At 38.4% G+C, this 23,063-nt stretch overlaps 1 protein-coding gene across 7 annotated transcripts in view; it reads right to left on the reverse strand.

The window, feature by feature from the left end:
- The window catches only part of CDC42SE2 (CDC42 small effector 2), an 86,423-nt gene that overhangs the window by 26,475 nt on the left and 36,885 nt on the right, over nucleotides 1–23,063 (reverse strand). For all 7 annotated transcript variants that reach the window (XM_080638722.1, XM_080638728.1, XM_080638725.1 and 4 more), the window contains one exon: nucleotides 6,507–6,823. In XM_080638722.1, coding sequence (XP_080494848.1) covers nucleotides 6,507–6,560 — 54 coding nt within the window. In that variant the 5' untranslated portion in view covers nucleotides 6,561–6,823. The remainder of the gene's footprint in view (nucleotides 1–6,506; nucleotides 6,824–23,063) is intronic.

Genomic DNA, 23,063 nt, shown 5'->3' on the forward strand with positions numbered 1-23,063 from the left:
GACCTTGTGCCTGCTGAAGGCAGCATGTTATAAACCCACACTATTTTCTGAGACTGAATGAGCTGAATTTAATAATTGCAAGAAGCGAGATAATACAACTTAGAACTATTAAAAAAAAAAACAACCATGTGAACCTCTCCCTTTTGATGTCAGGTCACTCCCAGAGCATGATGGGTCAACAAATCACTCAGTGTCACACACTTATTTGAAGGAGAAAACACAAGGAGAGATCATATCTTTCCTCAGCTATAGTAAACTACAGCTCTCTTGAGGGTACACCTAAGTAGTGAAAAAACCCTCTAAAACTGTTTGAAAAACAAAAGTAAAACTGATGGGTTCAGAGAGGCAATACTTCCCTGAATCAGTTCACAGCTTCAGCTTTTCTGCCCAACCTCCACGTTTCTGTTCTCCTTTCTCTGTGACAGGATATTAACCCAGAATTACAGAAGTCAGCATTCTAAGCAATCAGCTAAGCCACTCTGAAGATGAAAGTGAGAAAATCATTGCAAGTGATTACATATTAAAGTCTGGCTTAACAGGCATCTTATAACTTGGGGATCTCTGAGAATACATGAAGAATAGCTATATGGTAATTCAATGGGAACTTTGATATCACACATGTCTCATGCGTAAGAGAGTCATCACAGGAACAGTAGAGCCGAAAGTTTAGGGAGTCTGAAAAAGGAAAAACTTTAATAATTGTGAAATGTTAATGTTGGAATTAAAAATCAAAGTGCAGGCAGAGATCTTTAAAACAGCCATTAAAAAAAAATGTGTGTTTTGTGAGCTGCATATTAGTTTTAAGAATTGTCTGCAACAGAACATCTCAGATCCCTTACAGAAAACTTACAACAAAAATACAGTAAGATAGCAGCAGAGAAAGCTTCTACTCTCAATACTTCCTTTCATATCAAAATCAGTTAAGAGCTGAAAGGCTGAACACTCGCCTTAAGGGCAATGACTCACTCCTCTATTCATTAACACAGAGCATACTTCCACATGGAGTCAGTAAAAGTGCACATCTCTCAGACCATGTCCAAGTTACCTCTGCCTCTAGCTGCTGGCAAGTAGCAACGCCCTTAAACCCACACACTTACCTATCTCCCCTGGCTGCAAAGTGAAAAGCAGAACAGGAAAAAAACAGCTGAAAAGATTGGACTGGATTTGTTAATTTAACAAATGCTTCGTAACAGTCTCCAAGGGCGGCCCCGAAAATATCAACTTTTGCTGGGCAGTACCAGCATTTCTTATGGCAGCTCCTTCTGTCAAAAACCCATACTGGGTTTTGCCTTTGAGGATGTCTTCTCACTGAAAATTTTTGAGATTTAAAAGAAACAAATGACTGAATGGCTCTAACATTGCTGTCCAGATAAACAAAGAGTACAGTCTACTTCCTCCCCATGTTAAAGAAGAAGGAATGAGCTCTGCAGAACCTGTAAATATTAAAAGCATATTACATCCTTCCTCAAATATGTTCATAATGTCAAGACGCTCACCAACACTCCACCCCACCAAGAGCTATTTTCCATCCCATCAACTACTATTACATTAAATAAATAGCATCAGGACAGCTAACTAAGAGCTCCTACAAATTTCAGAGCCATTATAAAACGTCACAAAGTATTCACTTGATTTTCATTCAAGTATTTATAAATACATAAAATTCTGCCTTTTTCGTTATCTTTGTAACCATTTTAATACTTGAACATCACAACAGATATTTTAAGGCATGTGGGGCTAATTCAGAGGCAAAAGAAAAAACTAAAGCAGCTCTATCAGGATGAAAGCAGCACAAACAGATCAGGGTTAAGAAATAAAAGCCAAGCATTTTGCTGCTTATTTAACTCTGCCCTCTTTGATAAGGTGTTTCCTCAGGCTTCTTCTACAACAGCACTGAATAGGAAATAGAAGGAATTTAAAACATCTTAACTGGCAGCTCAATATGTAACTCAATATGACAACTCTGAAATACAAGGGCTCTCTACAGTTGTCACCTTTTGCATTTGAGACTTTCATAGATGCACTGAATGTGGCAGGCTGATCACAGCTGATGAATAAGAAAGCCCGAGTTTTAGTCATTTTGAGCAAGAAGCTGCACTTGCACAGCACTGCTGAATGGGAAGCCTGGCCCAGAACTTCTTCAGTAGCAAACTCCCAATTTACTGTGCATGCCTACTGAGGGTGATTTATTCTGCATTTGTTATGCATACTGAATGCTTAATTATCTTTCTCGTGTTCATGTTTTTAAAAGCTGCAGTGGTAAATGTATCTTTAGATATATCTACAACTCCTCTAGAAAAAAGCTAGAGCTGACAATATCTATGTGGTTAATTTCCATAAGTAATCAGGATCAAGACCATTTATGTCTTTTGTGTCATTTAGCATTCAGATCAGTTGATAAATTGTGCAAGGTTTCTTCTGCCTGTATTTTAAGATGGGTCTCCCACTATAAATATAGATCGGTCAATGGTCTTTCACACAACAAAAGAGATGAAGGAAACTTCACTTCCTATACTACTTTAAACATTTACAGCAAAACTGCAACAGCCCTCTGACAAAATGCAAAATGGAAGTTATCTGAAGAAGAGACAAGCAACAAACCAGAAACTAATTAACTAGAGAAGGAAGCTTGGAACAAGATGGAAAGCACAGTTTGTTCTTTTATAGCAGAGCAGTCATTCTACTAAAAGGTCAAAGTAAACTGTAGAGCTCAGCTGTACCAGGCGGTGGCCCAAACCAGGTGGGAGTGCACCAGATCATGATCAAAGACTTCTCAGACCAAAAATTAACTTTGCAAGTTAAAAATGCAGAGAACACGAAAAAAAGGTGGAGAAAAATAACAGATTCCTGGTGTAGACAATGAACTCAGGCTAAGAGAAAAAAAAAAAAAAAAAAAAAGGCCAAAAAATCACGAACATCTCTGAAAATCGGCAAGATAAAAGGCTTTCTAAACTTCTGTTACGAAGCAACGCATCTGGTAGTGGGGATTTGGCAGAGTTGACCAAAACATAGCAGTGGATGGGATGATAGCACATGGTATGAAAGACTCATCTTGTCACTGGAAAATGCAAGATCCGCTAACAGAACCTATACAGGGTACCAGTGAAAGGTGTAAGAAACCTAGTGCAATCATAGAAAATGGTAATCTTCTCAAAATAAGAAAAGGTTTGGGTCAGATCATGAGATTGAATTCAGGCTACTTAAACAACCAAGAAAATCTGAACATAGCTATTAAGAGATTAGTATCACCTCCCTGGTACAATAAAACCAGGTATGTAAGCAGCTGATTGCCTGCAGTCTTCATTGTGGTAAAATATATTATCAATCCGAGCCTGACAAGAGAAAACCAGAAGGAAGTAAGAGAACAGCTTCCCTTGGCTTTTGTTTGCATTCTATTGTGGTAAAGACCTTGAGCTGTTAAGAAGCAAGACCTAGGCCACCATGCACCTTCAACTGCATCACTATTTAGTTTTGGTTCTTTGCATACTCAGTTTCTTCATTTATCATCTCGTAGAGTGAAGCAGAAACCCATGTTTGAACATGCCCCTTCCAAGATCTTGTTATGAATACTGCAGTCTTGTAAACACCCAGTGAAACATTTAGCAGTCAAAGTAAAATTAGGAGAGAGAGAAGAACACTGCTTTCCAAGACATCTGTGTTTTATTTAACAGGAACATGGTGCATCAATTTAGCACTGACAAAAGACAGAAAGCTGTGCTGTAATAGATTTCAACAAAAGATGACCATAATACTTGAAGACTGTCTTTTAATTAAGGACCCCTTAAAGTGCATTAATATTTAACTTCAACACTGTTACTGTTCTGCCCTGGGGTATGCTATTAGAGAAGTGATGGCATTAAAATTAGGTAAGTCACGTGTTCTTATTGCCATACAGTTTGCAAATCTTATCCAAAAAGACCATGAAAATGCACTGGAAAGCACTCGTATTCAAGTCTGGAAGGCATACAGAGTATTGTCAATAACCTAGAAAATGCCTTTGTGTACAGCCCAAATAATAGTCTTCTATTAAACTAACTGAAAGGACTCAGTGCATATACATGTTTTTTGTTTTAAGTGCACTATAGTGCAAAGAATAAAGATGCTGTACTTAAGATTCTTAACGTAATATGCTAGAATTTGCCATAAGAAAGCAGAGACAGTTCCTGCATCCTGGATTTCAAGAGAGTAGGAGACCTCCTTAGCTCAATGAAACCTATAAATACCACAGAAACATGGAACTACTAAAAATTTTGCTTTTCTTTCAATAAAAAGTCCATAAAAATTTACGTCACTATCTGTGACATGAAAGGTGTCCCTGATATCAGCACCTGATAAAGACAATGAGAATATAAAAAGTTTCAGAGACCGGAAATTTAAAAACAAAAGGAACATTTTACGCATGGATCAGGGCAAGTGGCAAATACAACTTCCTGCTTTGAAGGTCTTATATTCTGAAAGGCTGGAGGGAGTTTGTGTTGCTGGAAGACCACATTAGTCCTTCCACAGAAGGAGCATGCTGAACATAAAACTGACATGGTGACACTCAGGCTGTGAGTTCAGATGCAGGAGGTAAAAATGAAAGAAGGCACCTGAAAAGAATGTAAGTGGGCAGATGAGGCATTTCTCCTGAGAACCTGGGATGAACTAACAGACTGAATGGACATAGTGACAGTATACGCTTTGCTACGTATTGGAGAGAAAAAAGCATTCCTGGACTTACTCAGATGCATATGTATCTGATTAAATACTTTGCTTACAGCAAGAGTGCATGGCTGAACAATGGCTGTACAACACAGCAAAATGCGCTGAGTAATTGCAGAGGAAGGACAATTAAGCGCCTATTGTCAAGCATATGAAGGAGAGCTCACAACTTTCTAATCTAAGATGCATCCTAAAGAATTCTGGCACTTCATAACAAGCAAAGCTCCTACAACATTTGAAAGGCAGATTTCAGGAACTAGGTCAATGCTCAGCAACGTGCTATTTGTATCTTAAACATAAGGATGGTTTTATTTTTCTAAGCAGACACACACTATCAGGTCAACAGAAACTGTCCAACAAAAATGGGTTGTTTCCCTTTTCTCCACTTTTGAAGTACATTCCCTACCCTTTCTGTAAATTACGACCCACATGCTGTACTAGCATACTGTGTATTTTTGGGGCAATAACTAAAACAAAAGTCAAGATTTTGTACGGACTGAGACTCAGGATTCTTGTAAACAAACATGTTACTTTCAATCACAAAGCTTTTTAACAGCCATGCCTTATTTTTAATTGAAACAGATGTTCCAAAAACAAGGCAGTAACTTTGGCTATATATGGACACAGCCAGCATTTTAAAGGACTTCACGGCATCCAAGCAAAAGGAGAGGTCTGCAGCTTCCCATGTTGTTCCCATATCTTAGAGTTCATCTCCCACAACTCTACTTGAGTAAGGGATACACTTGCTTTCATTTGTTAGAATTGTAATGGTTACACATTAGTATTTGCCACCCAAGGATCAGTCTGGCATTCAGGCTTTGCACAATGACAAAACCTAGTATCAGATTATTATGATTTTAATCCTGCAGCTTCCCTAAAGCCAAACATTATCATCTGAACATATTAATGTTTGTTCTATTCACTCCATGATTCTCTTGGTGACTGTAATTCTGACATACCCTTAGTAGTAACTGGACTCTTTTCCACATATTTGCAAGATGAGTGTCCTTTCTGTACATTCATTTAGCTTGATATGATGTCACGCCATATAATGATTCTCCTCAGTGCTAACCATATTCCTGGTTAATTCCACCTTCACTCAGGCAGACTTTCTTCCAACACCACTGGCCTCAGAAACACACTATAAAGGTACTTCAAATACATGAAACTGTACTTTCTGTCTGAAGTATGCTTTGATAAGTTCTTCTGTCCAACTGTTTGCTACGCACTTTTTCACACAACAACCATTCCAAATTCTATTAAAAAAAAAAAAAAAAGTATTTACATTATGAGTGCATCCCTTCACTTTTCTAAGGTTTCATCTAAAAATCAATAAAACAATTAAGGCTGAAATCCTTAATTAAATTAAACTGGAGAAGAATTGGATTTCACTCAGGACTTTTTAACAGAATTGTCCAGCCACATCTGAAGGCAGGTCTCAAACCATGCAGAAGCCAGGACACTTACATATATCCACTCAAAAATTGCTTATTTTAGAGCGATAGTTTAGATTAGTTTAGACTAATTCCCTGACTTTACCCTCCTTTTCAATTCAAACAAATAAAGGCTCTTTCCAAACACTTTAGATAGATTTGATTGCAAGGACAGGATAATATCTTTGTGATAAGAGTCTGGAACAGACAATTTTTGTGCCCACAGAGCCAGGATGCTAGCTAATTATTTGTCTCATTGAGCTTGGCCAAACAGCAGTAAATTAAAAAACTGCAAGAAAAACAGGAAGTGTGAATGATGTAGTGAGTTATAAAAAAAAAAAACAAAAAACCGTTGGCAATACTCATACTTACAGGCTGAGGCTGTTCTGCAATACAGCAGTTGAAGCACAACCAAAACTCACTCATTGTTTACAGTCTGCAGCAGGAACACAGATGAAAAGCAGGACTCCGTAAATCAGTCTCCAGGTAGCAAGTCTTTTAAATAGGTTTACTTGTAACGGTTCCAATGTGAAAATCTTTCCTCTGTTGAGCTCTTCCCCAAAGACAAGTCAGTCCCAGGACAAACAACTTCAAGGCAAAAAGTTATTTTAGAGTCTTCTTTCAGAAGGTTGGTCCCAGCACCACAGAAATGTTACATATGCTTCTTTGGTCCTTAGCGTTATGTGAACCTGAAAGCAGAAGTACATTGCATCAAAAACTAAGAACATACAGAATCTCACGCTCCAAGCCACCCACCTCAGTGATTTCTTAGCAGTATCTTGAACCACAGACTGAAGAGGCACTAGCAAACAGGTCATGTGCTTATTTCTACAGTGAATACCAAAAATGGCATATACCATAAATCCATATAAGCCTTACATTCCAGCTTCGGTTAGACAAAGTGATATCAAGAACTGGTGTCTAATCTCTTGCTGGTCATCTCCGTTTGATCTAACTTTCAAGTGTCATTTTAGAAAGTGACAATTGCCCACACACCCCTTTAAACTTCTTAGGGAATTTTGCCTATTGACACCTTATATTTCTCAATGGAAAAGTTACCCAGTCCATTCACAGCGCAGGGTTTAAACAGTAACCAATCCTGTCACACAGCTGTCCAATAAAGGCATGCTTTTCTAAACGCTGATGAAATAAATGAATTTCTGTATTTGGAAAATTTGCAAAATGGCTGGACTTGGACAACTGAAGGTAATTTCATTCCACTCACTTTACCTTCCTGCTTCATGTCAAGTTGGCTTCAAAATAGGAGACTGCTTGTAGAGCTTGAAACCATTTGCTTAAATCTTCAGAATTCCTCATGCGGAGCAACTGAGGCTCCAGATTCCAACCATTCTTTTGCTAAAATAATGTTATTGGTTAATCTCCAACCCAGTTTCTTTCAGCAAGAGTGCAATAAAAAGTTCTGTGAGATCTCACCCTGGTCATTTATCTTGGCATCTCTCAAACTTTACTTGCAGAGAAAGTGAGATAATGAGTATTCAGAGTTTTTTAATATGCATACTCCTTAATAAGCCTATATAAAACTGCATTTTTATTCTTAGAAATATGTGCTTAATTATGCATCATTATTTGTATAAAATTCCTCACAGAATGATGTGGTTTGGAGACTCCATGAGATACATAAACTGCAGATACATATACACGTATATACATACACATTTGTGATGGAGCAGTTCCACTTAGCTACTGCCTTTAACTGTTCTCTACATGCGAAGCACATACATAAGTAGGTCTCTCATGTACTGTACACATGCCAAGTTACTGTACTGTGCAGCCACTACTAGCCAGGTACATGCCAGGACTGTTGGCTACAATGCACACACACACACAAATACAGTAGCACCTTTCCCATACTAAGACCAAAGCCTCTGGGAAGTTTTCCCACTTCTTGCCTTTTGAGAGACTAACAGAGGCACTTCAAGAAATCAGTGTATACTGCAGTAACATCATCTAAGTAGCAAAACCCCAGCAAAAGTACCTGCCTCTCCTAGCTTTGAAAAAGCTACTGGTAATGTTTAAGTTTACATGCCTGCTATTTCTTGCTCAAAGACCAGAATAGGAAGTGGGGAAAAAAATGCTTTGCTAGCTTTTCCTACCACTAACACCATAAAAAGCAAAGCAATTCTATTAAACAGAACACCTTGAGGGTAATAAAAAAAAAACCAAAACACCCCCCACCCCCCCAAAAAAAAAAAAAAAATCCTTCTACATAACCTTTCTTTTATCAAATACTTCAAAAAAGGGTCTTAGTACAGTGCTAATATAATTATTTTCACTATTTGAAAAGATTTCTACCTCAAAAATGATCATCTAAATGATATATACATGTCAAGAAGCCGCAACAAAGTTACCAATGAACAGTGTGAAATCCAAGATTGAATATAGAAGTCTCTACAGAAGTTTTCATAATTAGGTAGCTTCACATCATTTTCTCAACTCTTCTGGTTACTGTAAATTTGATGAATTTTAAATAACAAGAACTGCACTAATGTAAAAAGGCTTGATAAGAAAATACTGTTCTCTACAGTCTCAGAATTTGCATGCTACACAATTCTTTTCTGAAGCTGATTCAACATGTAGCAAAACTGGAACCAAAATGTGGTTAACTGCTGTTAAGCACTTAACAATTGACAGTTTTAGACCAGTAATTGTACATCTTATCTCTCCTTAAAATGTGGTGAGTTTACTTCTGAGAAGTTAGGGTCCATGTTGTTCTGGAACACAGCAGTGCTTCCCCGGTGCCAGCTGCTCAGAAAAACTGAGAACGCAAGTATGTGAAGTTAGAGCATTTTGAAATCTAATGCATTGTAACCTGCCACAGCTGTAAACTGACGCATCACAGTGGGCTTCTCTTGCTGCATGAGCGACCCAATATTTGGATTTGCAACTCCTGAAAGTCTGACACTTGCATCATTGCTTCCCCACAGTCTCTTTTTGATAAAATTGAGATTTAGCATAACAAATTCATGTTCTCACAAAGCGTTAACTTCCATCCCACTGTTACACCTGTGTACAGAAGACTTATACGGAAAATGCATGGAATCTCCTCTGCTGATCCATCTCCTCATCTGTTCAGCGATAGTTAGCATTCTCTTCCCCAGCTCACTGCAGCATTAAACACCGTGCTGAGCTGAAGCCCTGGGAAAAAAAACCTGAAGGACCTGAGCATGCTCTTGTGAAACTGGAAGAATCTTCCTGGTTACAAAATACTCCAGGGTGAAGAAGACCTTCTCCACTCAGACACTCTCAGCATATAGGACTTGCGTCCCCCAGGACAGAGTTGTCTTTGCAACTGACTCCCCTCCTCACATCAACAGCTGCTGAATGACACAGTGAAGCTAGAGATCATGATAATAATCTGATAACATGTTCATTCTTAAAAATGTCTTTTATCCTTTATAGCCTATCTAATGCCATATTTGCCTTTATCTCCATGGTTTTACAGTCAGTACCAAGCAGTTTTTCAATCTGTTGCCTTTTAATTAGAAAAAGAGATGATGAAAGATCCTATCTGTAAGTCTGGAGAAAATTGACAGTAACTGCACCCCTTAAAAAGCAAATAAAACTTAGCAATATTTGTTGCAGCACTGCAATTTTATACACCCCACCCTGTTAAACTGATGATTTTCAAGACCAAGTTAATATAAAAGATCAGGTACGAATCTGCCCCACCAAAATTGAAAGTAAAAGCAATTACACTGAAGTCAAAAGGCATATCAGCACTGCAAGGTCAACAGCAACACACTAGGACTTCTCTTATGCTGCTAATTATTTGTTTAAAGAACAAGTTGAAACAGGAAAATTCTGCTGTTCTTTTCCAAATTACTGGTTATAGAGAAAGAAAGAAGAAAGCACCATACTGATCTACAGCTACCAGCCAGGTAATTATGTAGTAACAGCCCACTAGGATTCTCTTGAGAAAGTATTCCTGCAAAGCCTGGAACTGCACTCCAAACTCAGCTGCAATTAATGAGATCCAAAAACATATACCTCACAGCTAGTTCTCTACTTTGTAGGACCAAGGTTTCTAATATGGCACTGTTTGCATGTATTGCTGCATTCGTCTGTGTAGACTTTCCAGAGGAAGATGACAGCAGAGGCTGAAGAACAGAGTTCAAGACAATAGCTCTATCACTCTTTGTTTTCACTCTTTACACAGTTCATGGTGCTCAGAGCAGAACACCATACCACTTATGCTGAAAAGACAAGGTGCTTATTCTGTTTGAAGCAGAAAGTTAGTCAGTAATGAATGGTGAAACACCTGTTTACTTCTGCCCATTTAAACTTTCTGAACTCTGAATGAGACTTAATTTAGGGTGTACAATTCACAATGCAAGAACACACAGGCTGTCACATTTTAAGGCTTTATGTACAACTTCAATTTCATAACATTTATAGAATTTTTAAGTAGTATGAAGAAATTAAGATATTAAAAAAGATACATTGTTTAAAATTTGAAGTGAAACCCAAGATTCAGAACTCAAAGCTTATTCTACAGTAGCTGATTTAATACAGAACCCACAGCTACAGCTTATTGTTAAATACCAGTCATTACGGTAGTTAAGTGCAAACACTGCAATAATGGATAGTAGGGGTGGAGCACATTCTCTTATAGTATCAGCAGTTTTTCTTATTAAAGCAGTATTAACATTTCTGTAGGAAATAAACAGAACAGGACAGGAGGAAAGGCAAAAAAAGAAATCAATTTCCCCTCCAAGCTCTTCATGTTTACTGGCAAAAAGCAGGAGAGAGAACATTTATTTACCTTAGTTGATCCAAACAGGAATACGCTGCATGCTGTGGAGGGTCCCTTAGAATAAACCTGCTTATTAATTATATTGCTTAAGAGCTGACTCTGTTTTAAAAAAAATCATCTATAAAGCTTCTTCTAAGGGTGAGTCCTCAATATCCTTTGACTGCCTACTGTTCACTGTGGCTTCAAACAGGAAGTGCAGTAACAACCCTCTTTGACAATTACTTGAAGCAAATAAAACCACAGGAAGAGAAAGAAAATAACTGCAGGTGTTTAACTAGATTTGCTCCAAAGCTCAGGCTACTATTTAAGGAGAAAGGGAGAGGAAAAAAAAAAAATTTAAAAGTAAAGCATGCACAAGGTCATAACTAGGTATGCCATGCCATGGTATGTCATGACATGATGCACTAGGGCATGCTCATGTCATGCTTATGCACAAAGTCGTAACCAGGACTACTACTAGTTTTTCAGTCTCAATTTTCAAGAAAAAAAAAATATTCTTGATATGGAAGTATCATTCCATAAAGGAAACTTTTTCCCCTTAAAGGCTCTGAACAGTTACCATTTGTTTCAATCCTGCAAGCTGCTAAGTAGAAAACTATAATTTTAGAGTGCATTTTTCAGACTTCTTCAGTATTTTTCAGTTTAAATCTCTAGTGTAGCAATACTATTTCCTTTTGCTGCTTAGCAGATACAATCAAGTGGCAGCAAGAAATGAGGGGGAAGGGAGATAATTAAGGTGTGACCAAACCAACAGAGAGGTTATGCTGGTGCCTGCTTCCATACACTTGGAGCTGTAGCAACTGGTGGGTCTCAAAGGAAGTGAGAAGTGTTTAGTCACTTGCCAGTTTCGTTTTCTGAAATAAACCAATCTGTACAAAAAACAACAGATTTTAAACTAACATGACCTACAGGGAAATAGCCTTCATGCATGAATTCTAAATCAGAAACTTTATCTCACCAGAGCAGTGCACTTGCAGAAGCACTCTTCCTCCCTTTCCACCTAGCAAAGCAGGCACTTGTGGGGACTTTGGCACTGCTCTTAATGCACCAATTATCTTTTTTGCTTTCAGATCCTGAGAAACCTGAGCTGCAAGTAACTCTTGCCAGACAAAGGACAACATTCAGCATCTACATAGGCTGAGCTCTTTTTCACTTCCTCATAACCTTCCCCATTCCCATATCTATTCCTCCCCACTCCCCAAGTTCTTCAGGATTTAGTTTCAAGACATCGAAGAAACTTCTTCAAAATTTGAGTTAGACTTTCATGTGGATTTTCAAACCTGGAACACAAAGGTCCTGACTCTGAAAGAAGTTACTTTGTTCATGTCTTTAAGACAGTTTTGAACATTACAACTAAAAATATTTATAAGATTTTATTATAGTGTTTTACTTCAGGATTATTAGGCATTTGGAGTCAAGGGTTTGGTTTTTTTGCCCCTATTTATGCTGAAATGGTTTTCATTAGCGTATTTCCTCAAGCAACTTCAGAATAGGTTGTACTTCGAATCAATCTTGACACAACAGCCATGAACAACTACATATTATGAGAGTACTTTGCCTCTGAATTAAAAGTTTCAAACCACAGGTTTCTCCACAACAAATGTACCCATCTGAGAAAATATATTGGAAGAGGGCAAAAGATATAGGAAGAGAACCACAGCAAGTCTGTAAGGAGAAATAGTAGGCTTTTCATATCAGGTCACTGGCATTGTGAGAGGGAGCTGTAAAGCAGGTGAAGGAGGGAAAGAACGCTTTTTGGTCAAGGAAAGAGCAACTCATGCAGTGTGACAGTGAACACATAGTTTACAAGTACCAGCTGGGAGCTTAAAGCAGAGAGCCTTCTAACATTTTTAAAACATCTTGATAGTCTGAAGCTCAAACATTTGTTTTACCAATTACAAGTGACCTGCCCCCTCCGCCCCAGTTGTTTTTTCAGTTAAGTGGCCATGCCCTTGAAAAGTCCTTACTTCTTTGTGCACAAAACTAACACACGAAAAAATGTCTTACACCAGTCACACTAAAATTCCCTGTGCCCAGTTTGAAACAGAAAAGCACAGTTTTTCAGGACCAAACCAAGTTTAAAGCGCAATACTGTGTCAGTGACTGAGCAGTGAAGGTAACCTTTCGCCTAGCAATGACATTTCAAAGCTTCCTGTATCTTCAACTAATAATTGCTTTCAATATGCATGGGTTGAATGCAGCCTTCTGAAACAGCTGATACATAGCTCAGATTATTTCCCACACATACATGCAGACAGCCTACTTCTCTGAAAACCGCAGCATAGAACATCTAGTAGTTCTGCACTATGAAAATACAGAAAGACTAACAGAAAATTAATCATCCAATTTTATTTACTACATAGCAGGAAGACAAACTAAAGACAAATTAAATATGTTTTGTCCTACATAAACCACAGTCTAGGCATAATTTATTTTGCCCTGCCTACAAAATCAGTGAGTTAAGAACACCTGAGAAGCCCTTGAGAATCCACTCCTACAATTGAGGAAATCTGATTTCATATTGCCTGCTCATTCAGATTAAAACTATAAATAAATCTTGTGAGTCAAAGTTCCAACTGGTATATACCATTATCTTCTTAAGTGGCAAGCCTTATTGAAGGTAACACAAAAGAAGACTTTTCTCAGGCAGTCTTCTTGTTAATTCTAGCAGGTAACAGCCGCCAGAAAGATGGATGCATTTAAAGATACCTGCCATAGCTACATGTGCTTTCAAAAGAGAGCACGTGAGAGGGGAGGAGAGGAGGAAGTGTTAAATTGCCTGTCATTTTCCTCTTCTCCCATTGATAGTCAAGAGACCTGCCAGCACACTACTGTGTAACACACAGCACAAAGTGACACCTGGACAGAAGGGTCAGGTTTCATCTTTGTCTAGCAGCATACAGCAAGAAATGGTTCTCTTCCTGTAACTCCAGACACTTCTTAAGTCACTTAAAGGAAAAGTAGCAACAAAGAAGTTGGGTTTATGTATCATAATTTAAACATGCCAAAATGCAGAAGTGTATCCTAATTGTATAATCCTTAAGCAAGGGCAAAGAAATAATGAACTATAATACAGCTACTATATAAGGAGTATACACAGAGATACTCTAGACTGCCACAGCACAGAGAGCCCCTCTCGTCCATTTCTACACACAAGAAACCTACCGAACACCATGACTGTGTGCACATGCACCTGTGCATTTGAAGCCACAAACACAACTTGTAATACAGTAACTGCAATAGTCACAAAGTATTGCATTCATATGGCTAAGGCTATCAAGCTACATACAGCAAGTATGACAATAACCAGAAAGCTAACAAGCTTTCACTTCTACAAATCTCAGACAGCTAGTCTGTATTAAGGAGAACAACTACAAACTGAATAAAGTTCCTAGGGTCAGATGGCAAAGAAAGATTTCATGTGTTAGGGTTGCAGCCAGCATGAAATGACACTTTGCAGGCCAACAGCACCTTTTATTTTCCTGAAATAAACACTCATTTTTTTTCAAACTGAATGAGATTTAGGGATGAAACAAAACTCCTCAGGAGATTTTTTTTTTTTTCCTCTACAGTTGTTCACACTAATCCATTACATATTCACAAACAGACACAGCTCATTAGTAGCAATAATACCAGTACCTATAGAGGGCTGTTTCACAGAAAAAAATCCTGTAATATATCTTATTTTGGGACCACCTTCAGACTGCAGTCTGATTCAAATACTATATATTAACTGAGAGGAATTATTGCTTTTTTCTTCTCCCTCCCACAGATTAAGAATCACTGCTAATGATCTGTAATATTCAGCTGAATTTGAGTACTTAGTCTGCGGAAGAAATACCTGACCACAGAGAGCTCTTGAATGTCTTTTGCAAAATGGTGATAAAATATTTATCCCCACAATCAAGGGCGAGAGTACGAAAAAATATAACTGCAAACAAAATCTTGAAAATCCTCACCCATTTTCATTTTGTGATAGGTATTTCTTTTTTTTTTTTTTTTTTTGAAGTGCAGATCAAGTCTATTGTTTGGCAAGCCTGTGATGGACGAACCCACTCTAAGTGAAGGGTGCTTTGTTTCAGGCCTCACCAACAAGGTCTGACTGCAGTCAGCTTTGCAGCACAAACCCTGAGAACTGTGATAGGCCGTATCTTCACAAGGACTAAGGAATCTAGGCCATGTCTTACTAACAGTACTAGCCCAAGCTGGGACTAGACAAAACAAACTACTACAGCTGCATACTTGCAGATACACCACATAAACAATCACTTTACAATATAAGTATCTGTAGCCCTACTCCCCATCCCTCCCCTGGTCCTCCAGCCCACTGAACTCTTCCGTACAGCAACAGTCCGGACAGGAGTGATCTCCCTTTTGAGTAGGGACATGACTCAAGGTTGAGAGACCCCTTAACCAGTATTTGTTACCAGTAACAAGGTAAATGATGTTTTACACTAGACCTAGAAGTATCATAGAACCATAGAGTATCTAGAGTATTCTAGAGAATCACAGACTTGGAAGGGAGCCATAAAAATCATCAAGTCCAACTCCCTGCTCCTCAACAGGACTACCTAAAACTAAACTATCTGATTAAAAGCATTGTCCAGATGCTCCTTGTACTTTGCCAGGCATTATGCTGTGACCACTTCCCTGGAGTTCATTCCAGTGACCAACCACACTCCTGGTGAAGAATTTTTTCTTAATGTCTAATCTGAACTGTCCCTAATGCAGCTTTAGTCTATTTCCTTGTGTCCTATTGCTGGTCATCAGTTGAGAGCAGATCAGCAGCTCCCCTCTGCTGCCCCCCTTGAGGAAGTTGTAGTCTGCAACAAGGTCATCCCTTAGCCTTCTCCTAGCTGAACAAACCAAGTGATATCATCTGCTCCTCCCAAATCTTGCCCATGAGACCTTTCACCCTCCTTCTGGAAACACTCTCTAATAGTCTGAAGTTCTTCTTACATTGAGGTGCCCACAACTGCACACAGCGCTTGAGGTGGAGCTGCACCAGAGCACTGTGGAGTGAGAGGCTCACCTCCCTCAATTGTCTAGCAATGCTGTGCTTGATGCACCCCAGGACATGGTTGGTACTTCTGGCTGACAGGGCACACACTGTTAGCTCATATTCAACTTGCCATCAACCCAACCCCCCAGATCTCTTTCTGCAGGGCTGTTCTCTAGCCTCTTATCCCCCAATCTGTATATATGTATAACCATATATATGCCCCACCCCAGGTGGAAAATCCGGCACATGCTCTTGCTAAACCATACACAGTTCATGATTACCTAACACTGTAGTCTACCAGATCTCTCAGCAAGGCCTCTGTACCCTGGAGGGAATAAACAGCTCCTCCTGATGTAGTATCACCGGCAAACTTCCTTAATGTACATTTGACTTTCACACCCAGATAATTTACAAAAAATATTGAAGAGTGCTGGCTCTAAAACTGACCCCTAGGGAACCCCACTAGTGACTGGCCACCAGCCTGATGTGACCCCTATGTACTATAACCATTTGAGCCTACCCATCAGCCAATTGCTCATCCAATGTATTATGGACTTGCCTAGCCATATACTGTATGTTTTGACCAGAAGGATACTGTGAGACACAGTATCAAAAGTTTTGCTAAAATCCACTGGCTTCCCTTGGTCACCTAAACAGATGCCCTTGTCATAAAAGGGAATTAGGATGGTTAAGCAGGACTTTCCACTCATGAACCTGTGCTGGCTATAACCAGTGACTGTGTTGCCTCTCAAGTGTTTTACAGTAACTTCCAGAATAACCTTCATAACTTTACCAGGTCCGGAAGTGAGATTGACAGGCCTGTAATTATCAGGGTCTTCCTTCTCATCCTTCATGAAAATTGGATTAAATAACTGCTTAATTACCATTCTATTATTGCTTTATTGATTATCATTTAATTTTCATTCAGTCACTGATTATCATTTGACAATCATAATTTAATCATTAATAAAACCCTTTTTAAGCTAACCCCATAACAATGGCTTCTCTTAATAATTCATCTGCAACAAGTCTAGAGACTGTTGCACACTAGAGCAACATGAACAACTAGAGAACATGAACACACTAGACTAGAGAGTGTCTAGTGTGTTCACTAGACACTCTAGAGAACATGAGAGAACATGAACACTAGAGAATATGAACAACTCTATCAAAGTTTAACTAAAGTTAATGAAGTTTAAGAAACTTCAAAAAAGGTAAAGAGATGTGAAATTTTAAACCCAAAAGACACTATATCATATGTAGAAAAATAGCCAAGCATATAGTCAACTTTAAATAATAAAACATGGTGCATAAGACAAATCTCCAACGCTGAACTGCAGTTTCAGTGGAGATACCAGAATTATTGACCTACTTAAGAAACAAAGTGCTCTACAAAAAACAAGTTTCAAAACGTTCCAGAAACATTTTAACAAAGTAAGTACTCTAGGCAGAACAGTTACTGATGTTCTGAAATTTGAATGCACAGGAAGCTAAATTGTCTCCTTAGAAATGACATGCCTATCTTGCCAAGGAACACTGAATTGTGTTCCCTGTGTACCCACAAAAACCTCAAGGCCATTACTGCTAAAAATGCTCATTTGGAAAATGCCCTGCAGTGCATATCTTAGTGGTGCTGAAGCCACCTGAAGTTCTACTGCCAGTGTAAAGTACTATAAATCTCAAATGATTTGGCTTTCTTACAAAATGCCTATGTATACAGTGGCATATGGCTTACCTATACTGGTAGGCATCCAGTGAGCAGGAAAACCTAGAATAAAGGTTTGTCAAAGCTAAGATTTATTTTTCTAATGAGCTTTATATTTATAAATGCTAGACAGGTTCATTTGAGCTCCCCAAACTGAAAGCTGCTGACAAAACCAGAGGTAACTTGCAATGCCTGCCTATGAAATACAAAAGAAACTTTATGTACCTCAATTCTTAGTCAATGGCTCGCTATAAGGAAATAAATAGGCAATGTAAAAAGTGTACTCTGACACCAAATAACCACTGGATTACAATATTTGAATTCCACAATGAACTTCTAATTATATTAACTACAGCTATTCAAAACTGTATTCTCATAAAATAGATAATAGACAGAAAATGCCCACATAGCATGTAGTTACAAATTTTACTTCCATATCCTTTTAAAAACCAGGCATATCACAGATAGGATATGATTTTCTGGATGCAAATTCAGTCTGACAACAATTTAAAGAACTTTCATTAATAAATTGCAGGGAGTATCCTACGTCTTACCTAAGAGCCTACTAACAGAATGTTAGTTAAAAAACATTTCACAACAAACAACTGCTCTTGTAAATTCTGAGTTTTGGTGGGGTTTTTGTTTGTTTGCTGTGTTTGATGGTGTTGGGGTTTTTCTTGTGTTTTTTTTAAGAAAAAAATTCAATTAATTTCAGTTTCTAAAAACATGAAAAACTCTCCTGTGGAATGAACTGTGATAAATACAAACATTCCTTAGACCTGGAGCAGCTTCTTGGCTGAGGGCACAGGAGGGTGGGTGGGAGCAGCCACTGGGCATCCAGCTTGCTGCAGGCAGACCAGCCCTGCTCAGCGAGCAAGCCCTTGGTCAGAGATCTCTGTTCAGTTTCCCTACCCCTAGGTAAGGCCTCACTGCTGTTTCACACATCGGCAAGCCCCTTCAGTGCAGGTAACTGTCAATTTTTTAAAAAGCTGGAGGACATAGCAGATTGATTAGCAAGGTTTTCTTTTTCTCACCAGTAAAAAACCTGATTCACCTGCACCACATTTATTAGTTTATTCTGATTGCAAAAGTGCTTCAGCCATTTGGCTCTGACATACTCATGCATCTAATGTTAATTCTCTTCCTTAAAAACTCTGCTTTTTATTTGCTTTCAAGCATATTGTGCACTAGAAACAAACTTCCTATTCTTTCTCCAATACATTCTAGACTAAGCTCAGTGTCATACAATAAAAATTAGATTCACTACTACATGACATTTGCAAAGCAGCATCATGCCAGCTATTCAACACAAGCTGGTTGAAAATTAATCACAACAGTATTTTTTCCTCCTAAAAGAAGCAGCTGGGTTGGGCAGAAGACACCCAAAGACATTAAAAATCACATGAAAGGAGAGTAACTGTCCAGATCCAATCTCAACCCCACCAGTGACTGAGACCCTCAGCTACACTGCAAATGGTTTTGCTTTACACACAAAAATGCTGCAGCGCGGAAAACAAGCCATTCTAGAGCAAAAACCACAGAGTTGTAAATCTGCTCTGATTTAAAGATTTAAACAGCATGACATTTTTTTCTGATATTTACCTTCACAGTCACTAGTTTGTTAGCTTTCTTGTTGGTAGAAAATGTATTTTGCACACTAGAACTCAACTCGCAGAAAAGCTATCAGCTTCTCAACTTAATGCATTTCGAAAAACAGTGTTTTCTATCATGCTAGCAGGTGTTCAGAAACAGATGTTGTGAACACAGCCAACCACAGTGCTTGTACTATCTGGAATCTTAACTAGGCTCCGGTTTCATTAAATAAAAACTAACACGCTGTCCAGCTCTTCCTATCATGGTTTCCAAGACTGCCTGGAGATCACTATTTTGGATTATCAAGTAGCTACACAACATCACACCACCTTCCCAGAAAACACATCCTCCCCCTCCCCCCCCAAAAAAAAACAACCCCAAACCACACCAAATAAAAAAACCCTGCAAAACATCTGTAAAACAACCACACCACAATCATCCTCTCCTCCAGATGAGAGTACTTCATTCTTTAGCTCAAAGCCAGATAGCATTTGCTGCTTACTTCCTCCTAGCTTTCTAGTAGCTTTCAGTTACAGTTACGTTTCTACACTACAATTTCTGCCTTTGAAAGCCTTTTCTCTGTGAATTATACTATTATACTAGCACAAACTACCTCATCAAAAAAGAAATCAGAAAACCTGTTTTTGAAAGAAGAAAAAAAAGAGAGAAAAATAACCAAGAACAAGCTGAATATAAAACCAGATTCGCCGTTTGTTACATATACTATGTCTATAGAAGGAAGAGGTTGGTGCTCATTTGTCTGAGATGTAGTTTCATGCATAATCATTGTGCTGCATTTAACCCATTTCTCATGTGGACACCTCAGGAGGTGCCAAACGTGCCTGCATGGAAGACAGCTTTCACAAGCAGAGTTGGAGTACCCATGCCAGACAGGACTCCAGAGCAAACTACGGAAAAGGAGTCTGGACTAGCTAGAATAACTTCCACATACAGACATGATCCAGTTTCAGCTAATCTCACTGCACAACCCCATCGCAAATGTCTCCTTGCCTCTCACATGCTCTGTACCTCACACCCTGCATAGGCATCTGTGTGGAAAAGGGAACTGATGCGTGCACAGGTGGTACTTGGGCATCAAGAGCTAGCTCTGGATGAAGGAATCAAAGCCACATGATACCAAAAGTACAGTAACCACCTCCAGGTTATAGTAACAATAACAACAAAATACCTGGACTTAAAGGATCTGGATTTTTTTTTGCTTTCTTATTCTAGGATCTTCAGGCATGAAATGCATTTATGTGTACAGTGCTATTATAAAACACATTTATTTACCAATAACTAGTGACCATAATCTCAAGAGAAGCTCAGAACACACAGCCAACTCAGACACTTCTATATGACACTTCTGTGTCAATTTCACAGAAAGATTCTATTACCCTAAGGGGAAAGAGAGGTGCCCTATGCTGGACGTAAACATGAATTTCTCATTTAGTTACTATCAGCTAAGAAGTCCCCTACCTGTCAAGTCAATATTTTTAATTGCTTAGAGCAATTAAGACAGCGGTACAGTGTTTTCACCAAGGAATGAAATATCGAAGTCAAGTTACAAAGAATAAACATGGCATTAACTATTCTAGCCTACTTGTTAAACATGGCATTCTTATTTGCATGGTCACACCGTCAGATGACAGCTGGATGCATGAAACAGAACTTTAAGTAGAAAAAAAAAAAATCTGCCAAAAAGCACAAATGACATTATTGGTATAACTGAGTAATTGCACTTTTAAAGCCGTTTGCAGATCAGCACTCCTGTACCCTGACACCCAGCCTCCAGGTCCCCACTTCTACTCTAACATAGTTTTAATCAATTTAACTCAAGTTAAGTGAATATATAGCTTAATGGTTAAAGCTATGGGGGGAGGAAAGTGAGAGAAGGCAGGCAATAAATATATTGTTAAGTAATTGGTTGATTTGTGGCCGCCAAAGTGCTTCTACTACTTTGTATTTAAAAAATTTACAAAAAAAAAAAAAAAAAAAAAAAAAAAAAAAAAAAAAAAAAAAAAAAAAAAGTAAACCCCTGAAAATTAAGAAGAAAAAATACCCTGAAGTTTGAAATTTTGTTGCATAGACAAATGCCAGCTAAACTGAAGGTGGCCCGCTTTAGAATTTCTAGATACAAAGAGAAATGGTGCTAAATGTACTGGATGTTCTTCCAGTCTGATGAGGCTCCTACAATGTTGCTGTCCAACATTCTACACAAAGAGACATTAATGTCATTGTTGAATGAAAACCAAGATCTTGAATTTCTAGTCTGTTTCATGATGTTTTGTTAAAATAGGCATTCAAATATCACTTGAAGAAAACAAGTTACGGGGAATCCATTGGTAACCTTAGAAAACTATCCTGATGATTAAGCAAGCTACGTCTTAAGTGTGCTATACAAACACTTTATCATCCCTCCCCCTCAACTTTTTTCCTCTCTTTCTCAAACAATTTCTCAACCTCCTCATTCTACAGATGGCAGAACACAGGGAGCAGTGCAAGCAAGCATCTGGAATGTGGATGTGTGGTGTGATATCATGCATCACTTGCCTTTTACCATTATTTTCATTATGTATGACATTCCAAGTAAAACCATAGAATGTAGTTCTTTTTTAAAATAAAATTAAATTAATCAAGGCTTTGTAGAAATTTTCCCTACTTCATAATCTACTTTGATGTTTTCCTCATGCATATATTCTATTTGGCTTTGTGATTTTGTTCTGCATTTTAAATAAATAAATAAATAAATAAAAACTCACTCAATCAGTCTTATTTATGCATCTAGCTTCTGTAGGATGATCTACCTGGTACAGCTCAAATCTTATTGGAATAAAGATATTGGATTAACAGAGAAATCAGGAATTCAAGAAAAGTGAACCACACATTAGAAATCATAAAACATCTTCCTCCGTAACCCTTCCCTCCAGATACTTGCAGTATTTCACTGCTTTTAAGGCTCAAACTGGGATTAGATAGAGTTCTGTGTACCTTTCATCTTTCTGCCAGTATTTCAAACAAAGCAATCACCCTCAAGGTGTGTCAAGTTGCCAGATATCGTAATGTTTCTCCTCTTTGTATTGTCTCTGTTCTCCCTGCTGTACTGCAGTGTGAAGCAAACATGTTGAATCCTCAGCAGTGGGGACAGGAGCCAAAAATTAGAAAACAAAATAGAAAGAATAAGTCAAGAGGCCCTTTTGTGCTGAGTCCACCTCTTCCATACAGCAAAGGTGAAAAACAGCCTTTCAAAGATATCTGAACTAGTGCTTCTTAATACAGAGTCCTTCTACACTCACATTCCCAGAAGTTTCGTTGAAAGAGGAGGCCATGCTTCCTGCTCCTGCTCTGTGTTGTCTGGCATGACCTTCAGATACTGCCCTACCAGATATCACCTACTTCTTGCTTCCTCATCCCTTCCTCAAGAATTTCTATATTACCCTTCTCCATTCACACATATGGTGAGGAAAAAACAGTCACTAAATACTGCATTTTGTAATGGCCAAAATAGTATCTACTTACAGCAGATGTTGAGCAGTGTGAAATAAAATCTTATCACTGCAAGATAGCACAGCAATGAAGTTACATTCTTTTTCCCATTGTGGGCACTTAAATTCCACTGTCACATTACCGGACAGTATTTGCTTATCCACACTGAATGAACACTTTCAGGTATAAAAGCCTAGCTCTAGACAATTTGTTTGAGAGGAAGGAAAAGAAAAGGGAAGAAATGAGATTATTTCCAATAAAACATATTTGAAAACATTATCAGCAATCGTGGTATGGATCAGGGGCATGTTGTCTCCAAGCAATTTCTCTCATTATGTTAGTTACCCGCCTGGAAGTAGGTAAGTAAGG

This window comes from Psittacula echo, assembly GCF_963264785.1.
Source record: "Psittacula echo genome assembly, chromosome: Z".
NCBI lineage: Eukaryota > Metazoa > Chordata > Aves > Psittaciformes > Psittacidae > Psittacula > Psittacula echo.